This window comes from Papilio polytes, unplaced genomic scaffold (genome assembly GCF_000836215.1).
Source record: "Papilio polytes unplaced genomic scaffold, Ppol_1.0 DF823912.1, whole genome shotgun sequence".
Taxonomy (NCBI): domain Eukaryota; kingdom Metazoa; phylum Arthropoda; class Insecta; order Lepidoptera; family Papilionidae; genus Papilio; species Papilio polytes.
In genome coordinates, this window is record NW_013525292.1 from 632,426 (window position 1) to 638,934 (window position 6,509).

General features: G+C 36.0%; 2 protein-coding genes across 2 annotated transcripts in view; both read right to left on the bottom strand.

Moving 5' to 3' along the window:
- Positions 1 to 102: 102 nt before the first annotated feature.
- On the bottom strand, positions 103 to 4,817 carry LOC106102635 (chorion peroxidase). Its single transcript, XM_013282176.1, has 15 exons — positions 4,700 to 4,817; positions 4,342 to 4,509; positions 3,974 to 4,143; positions 3,669 to 3,807; positions 3,405 to 3,551; positions 3,047 to 3,220; positions 2,541 to 2,737; positions 2,223 to 2,406; positions 1,952 to 2,149; positions 1,694 to 1,838; positions 1,416 to 1,575; positions 1,066 to 1,224; positions 555 to 759; positions 287 to 401; positions 103 to 172 (listed from the first exon to the last, which is right to left on the bottom strand). Exons 1-15 carry the CDS (start codon positions 4,815 to 4,817, stop codon positions 103 to 105), a joined length of 2,349 nt encoding a protein of 782 aa, XP_013137630.1.
- A 418-nt stretch (positions 4,818 to 5,235) lies between these two features.
- Positions 5,236 to 6,509, bottom strand: part of LOC106102636 (synaptic vesicle glycoprotein 2B-like) — a 6,636-nt gene continuing 5,362 nt past the window's right edge. The window contains exons 8-11 of the mRNA XM_013282177.1: positions 6,473 to 6,505; positions 6,171 to 6,316; positions 5,926 to 6,053; positions 5,236 to 5,469 (exon numbers count right to left, since the gene is read on the bottom strand). Coding sequence (XP_013137631.1) covers positions 5,405 to 5,469; positions 5,926 to 6,053; positions 6,171 to 6,316; positions 6,473 to 6,505 — 372 coding nt within the window. The 3' untranslated portion in view covers positions 5,236 to 5,404. The remainder of the gene's footprint in view (positions 5,470 to 5,925; positions 6,054 to 6,170; positions 6,317 to 6,472; positions 6,506 to 6,509) is intronic.

Sequence of the window (6,509 nt, forward strand, 5' to 3'; positions counted from 1 at the left end):
CTGTGACAGATAGAAATATAACCTAAAATGTTGCAAGATACTGTACAAATGTTCCGTTAAGGCCTGTGGTATTTAGTTTCAATGATATTTGTTAGATTTTGTTTAAATTTCTCTGAATTTATTTAGATCAATCTTTGGAATAAGTTGACTATCGCATGATACCGGCTCGTTCCTGAAAATTAAAACACAAAGATCAAATCGTTTGTACTATTTATAAAAATAATTGTTTCAATAATTCGTGTTTTTATGTAATTTGTTCAAATGAAGAACCAAATGTATTTCTTACCCAGGTAGATCTGGTCTTAGAAAAGCATTCGGAGACTGTAAGGTGAATTCAGCGCCATCTCTGTTATCACATAGCAAACTTGAAAATGTAACCTTCTTGATCTCTGCTAGTTGACCTACAAAAACAAGGAAAGAAGGTTAGGTGGAGTCGTGGTCAAGCGCTGGTTTATTTATGTTAAAAAAAAAGAAAAACGATTAAGCATAAAAATTAACAGATAATTCATTTTCGTACGGTGGTAACTTTAAAATTGAACAGCTATTACACCTACTTGGTGTAAACGCTCCTGGATTAACATCTGGTCCGTAATCGTAGAAATATCTATCGCCTTTCTTGATTCTTATGAACTGATCTGCTATTATGTTGGCAAATGTCGGTCCGACTACACCGCCTTCCACAGACGCTTCTAGAAGTCCACCGATCCATAAATCTACGTCTTCAGGGCTCTGGTAAACTGATGAGAGACGTTGGGCAGTCTGAAAATTTCAATAATAAGTAAATTTACTATGTCGAATATTATATTCGTTGTTCCAGAAGATTCGATTTAGCTAGACTATTAAAATCGTTAATCGGTTTTTGGGAATACCACAGTTTCGCTTCTAACTACATTATCAAGGTTCTTCCGTTTGATGCACTCTTCCGTCTTAATTAATCATGGTTGCGCAGTCGATCGAAAAAGTAATTACAGAAGAAATTAAGTACCATACAACTAATCAGAATCTAAAAGAATAGTATTTTTAACGTTACAAAAAGATAGAATTAAGTTTATGTAAAGTACGTACAATAATGCTATATTGCTTGAAGTCAGTGAAAGGCTTGAGGCCGCAGAGTCTTCTATAGTGGTTGTAGGAGCGCAGGCCGACGTCTCTGCCGCGCTGGATGTTGATAGCAGCAAGGTCTAACCCGTAAGGCTTTACGCCACGGAACATATAACGGGATAACTGAAAAACAAACAAATCAGAGAGAATTTTAAATTAAAGAATGAAAGAAATGAAGGATTGATGACTAACTGTTCTAGAATCAGTAATAACAATATTTCAAATCAAAGTTATGTACATACTGGAAACAAAAGAATTACTGCTTTAACTCCAGAACTTTTTAACATAACTTTGTTATCTATGTATTAACTAACCCCTTCAGTAATAAAAGGATCAACCGACTGCATAGGCTGCATCAAAAGACCAATCAGTACTCTGTCCAGAAAAGGCAAAAGTCGTAATCGTGAAGGCTGCAGCATTATTTCCGGTATCGATATTGTTTCATATATTTCCCCACTTTTCGGACCTGGAACCCTGCAATTGAAATATTAAACAAATTAAACAATCGACTGAATACCATCTTGGTTAAATTTCACGGAAAATATTAAAAACTAGTCCTAATTTTTGTAATTACTAAAAATATGGTACTTACATGATCTTCCCATCAACAACAGAATGTCCGAATCTCATCGCTGCCGCAGAGAATTCTACTGTCAGTGACGGATTCACTTGGGGATCATATCCTGACGAGTAGCCGGGAAACGTAAGTAATTGAAATTCTCGCATTATTTGAGGACCTAAAAGAAACAATTATCATGCAATAGGAAACTAAAAAGACGATAATAAAAAGGTTCTTCGTTCACAGATCTGAGTAAAAATGAGATTAAAAAATGTATTAAGATGATCTCACCAAGTAGCAACGGCAGCCATTCATTGTAAATGATATGTTGGAATTCCGCCTGAAGAATTCTTCTGGTCTCCATAAACACAGTGTCATTTGTCCACTTCGGATTGAGTCGGGCGAGGATTCTCGCTACACGGTTGTGCTCTCTCGTCCAAATGGTATGCAGTACGGTGAGGGATAGAATTTGATTGGCATGGTTATCGCCTGAATAATGCAATAAGGAAGTACGATTATTCTCAGATTACATGTAAATTTGTCTGTATTTAATAATGCCTACCAGAGTCGAAGCAAACACCTCCTTTGCTGTTCAAGCAGTCTTTTTTGTCAGTAGCAGGTGGAAGATCTCTCCCGTAGTCTTTGAATACCTTGAGTAGACCTCCAGGAGCTCTTAATGAATCCGTCTTCTCTTTAGTACTGCCGTAAATATGGGATAAGTCTTGATACTGAGTTGCGCCGTTCATCTGAAATTTATATTTGGTCGTCTACAAATAGCTCAATATACATAAATAACACATGATTACCATTCCAGTAGTATAGAAGATATTTCCAAGAAAAAGACAATAAGAGTGATGACAATTTAAATATTTGAATCTACCTGCTTCGCATATCCAACTGAACAATCAGCTGCCGGCGACAGTTGTGCCCTAACAAAGTTGATGCAGCGGACTCCGAAGTGTTCAAAAAAGGGATCATTAGGTTCAACTTCTATGGGGGCGCAGGCCCAGTGCCGCAGGTGTGGGGGCAGAGGTGCCTTGCCATCTCCGATACAACACGATATCGGCTTGTTATCTCCTGTATATAAAGATTAAGATTAAAGCACGCGAACGCCTATGAAAAACGTACAGCTGTTTAGTCGCGCTCTGACTTATGAGATTATATGGAGGTGCGCACACTACTCGATTTTTTAGTTATGCAACTAAAGAGTTGAATTGGCTGCGAAAACAATCGACAATCCCGCAACTGTTCTGCGATAGTTGAGTCAAAAGTGTGCGCCCGCTCTTACTGTCGTGTGTTGCAGCAAAAGCAGCTGATGCATTAAGTGTTTGTGTGTATTAATGTGAAATTAAGTAAAAAGATTGTATTCTCTGTCTTCTAACTAACCTGCGGTGTACACGACTCCAGCGCTGATGTCATGTGCTATGAACTGCCCGAACTGCATGAACATAAGGTTGTGTGTGCGGCTGGGATTGTTGGCGTCCACCAGCAGTCGATGGCTGACTGTCCTCGCACTGGGTAATGGAAGACCTGACAATGACTTTCTCAGCGCCCAAATACCTGCGTATGAATGTGTTAATGACATAAACCATTTTATTTCAATATTGTCTTCCCATGACCCTACTTTAGTCAATTCACTCTTATCTTTCTTTCCTTTGAGTTTAGTTCCTTTAACATTAACTTGAATAGATACATGGTTTGATTTGATCTCCTGATTTATTTCCTTTTAATACATTTATCTTACCATCACTATAGTCAGGAGGCAACAATCTTTCGAAGGCTGTGTTAGTGGCGCCCCAGCTCGGATATTTGACATTGTTACATTGCCCACCTAAAGTTCTGTACCGGCTCTCTGTTGGTGGACAATTAGGGAGTGGGGGGCAGTATGGTCCTGAAAATCATTAAGTGAACAGACTATTATTAACACTTTGCACTAACGCGTAAATCGTACGAGTTGTTGCATTGAATGTTAAATAATTTAAAAACGACTTTTTACTAAAGGACATACCGTCGGTGTGATCAGTGAATCCCAACGCAAGTTCATCATCAGAGATAGCTTGACGAGACTTCAACTCCCGTGCAGCGAACATGTTCAGCAAACCACCACGTCCCAATTCTTTTGCTCGTTCGTCGTATGTCACCGTCGACTGGAATATACGTAAAATTATTTTAAAACTGAAATGCAATAGACATAATTTTTAAGCCAAAAAAATGTTATAAATGTCGTTAGAATAAACATAAAAAAATCCGCAAAGTTTTACTTTAATGGTTTTGCATTATTATATCAACAGGCGCACTTCGCCTAGTAATTACCAAAAAATGCCCGTAACTAGGAGCTGAAATATCCACAATGGTGGTATTATCTTTTAGCAAGTTTTCTGCTGTTCTGAGCCACTCTGCGACTTTCTGATGCGACAGTTTGTGAGCAGATTTCATATCTTCTATGCCCATTTTGGACGAACGCATTTTGTGATCCGATTCCGCTGTAAGAAGATAAAAACATTAAACAATCATTACATTTCTATCGTCATCTCTCTTATTTACTTTGACAAAATAGAGACAACAGTACTTTTCGTACTTGTTTGTTGTCCTTTAAACAGTAATTTAAGTGGAAGCTATTGTAACAATTTTAAAGATATCCGTTTTATCGAATTTTTTGTCTGTGTATACGAAAATGTTACCTGCATGTTGTTGACCAGTAAAGCAGCATACGCCGATACTTCTAGAATGTTCTAGATGACATAGAAGGTGGTTAGAGTTGGGTCTCACGTGCGCAGGGCACTGTACTTTGGGCACGCAGATTCCTTTCCGGGGGCAGATTTCGCACGGCGGAGTACCATGAACGTGTTCTAGAAATTATAACAAATTGCCATGCGAACTTAACTTCGCCTAATGAAATACATAATGATAATTTAATGAACATAGTCTAAGATTATATTCGAAATTATATAGTCTAATATCGTTGTGTTTGAAAAATATTATATTGATTAAATGTAGCAAAACCTCTAATTTTTTATGTGATAAAGCTTTATAACTTACCATTTTCATCGTAACTTTGTTTTTTAATGTCTATCCTTTCATGACACTGGACTTTAATCAACGGACAGACAACTGTTATGTACACAAATATGTATATAACTGATTTTAATGTAAACATATTGTACATAAGTATAACATAGTAAAGGCACGTGCGTTCTGTCGCCTTGAAGCGATATAAATGAACGAGATATTACAATTTTTTAATAAAATCAATATTTTTGTGGGTAGTTAAAAAAATGGTCATGAAAATGTCAATGTAAATTTTGTGTACTGATTTAGAACGTAATACGATAGACTTAAGGTTTGTAATAAATCTATTAGAAGGTAGATTAAATTACGTTAGCATTGATAAGGAAAAAAAGTGAAAGTAACTATAAAATGTATCCATTTAATAGATAAGTAGTTTGTCACAAAAAACATTAAAATAAATGTATCACATGATATCACAAGATTTCACATTTATTTATGTAACAATAACTCATTATACATTCTTCAATGTTTTGTAAACAAAATAATATTAAAACAAACAAATGCACCATAAATTATTGAGATTGAAATACGCATATCAAATACAAAAATTAGAACATAAATACATTTTTTCTTTATCTCCATCAAAAAAATAGCCTCTGGATTCCCGTCATTTTAAATATAATAATTGACAATATCACAGCCAGTGTATAATTTTCATAAAATTCTTAAAATAGCTCAAGGCTCTGCTTTCTTCTTTTTCTCTAAATCTGAAGGCAGCAGGAAACTTAGCAGACCTCCAACTGAAAAACGTAACTATTTAGAATTACATGGAACCAACATGTGCGTCACCAGCTTGAGATCTAGTGTTGGAGAGCAGATCACGGAGAGGCTAGTATTATAAACAATATGCCAGCGACTCCGTCTGCGTAGAATTAAAACAAAATAAATGAAAGTAGTCTATGTGTTCTTCCAGACTATCCTCTACATCTATACAAAATTTCATCGAGATCCGTTTAGCAGTTTAGGCTACAAACTCTAACAAATATCCATCCATTTAAACTTTCGCAAAGGATTGTTGGAACCTAAGTATTTTTAATTAATCTATGCACTTTTTTTTTACAATTTTTGACTATTTAAGATTGGGGAAACCACACTCTTGTTTCCCCTAGTAACGCCCGAAAAGAACTATGATTTACATCCAACATTATCTTTCCTAATTAAAATCAAATATACAATAGTATGAGTAATATACTAACCTATGGTAAGTCCGGCGAAGAAATAGAAGGAAAGCTGACAGTGGTCCATCAGTAATGCCTTGAGGATGTTGATTCCCAACACTGAGCTACCTCGGCCCACCATCAAGCACAGACAAACCGCCATAGCTCTGCACGAAACATTGTAGGTAAATATATTGCTACTAGCCTCAATATTACGCTTAAAAAGATAAGGTGTGTAATTTTTTGTTTACAAGGTCTTAGAATGCAAAAAAAGTTGTACTTACTTGACATATGTAGGGAAAACATCCACAACGAAAGTCGCGAGGTACCCAAAGTTGAGAACCCCTGATACGTAGATTATGAATAGAATGTTGCTCACTATCCAACTACTACTTAAGTTCACCAGCAGACCTGCTACTCCTGACAGCAACTAAGAAAATAACATAATGAGTAGAGGTAATGGAGCCTAAGAGTTTAAAATTTAAAATAGCGCCATCTATTGTATTACAAACATATTAAAATTATTAGAAAACTTTTTTATTGTTCATTCTGAAAATTGACTGGGTTAATAAAATTTGAATTCTACCTGTATTGATATAAGAAGTGTTTTTCTTCCTGTGCAA

Coding starts and splice junctions, on each gene's coding strand:
- LOC106102635 (XM_013282176.1), bottom strand. CDS start 4,817: ATGTTTACATTAAAATCAGTTATATACATATTTGTGTACATAACAGTT. Junction 3,221..3,404: donor GCCTCCTGACTATAGTGATG/GTAAGATAAATG, acceptor ATTCATACGCAG/GTATTTGGGCGCTGAGAAAG. Junction 1,576..1,693: donor GTTGTTGATGGGAAGATCAT/GTAAGTACCATA, acceptor TTTCAATTGCAG/GGTTCCAGGTCCGAAAAGTG.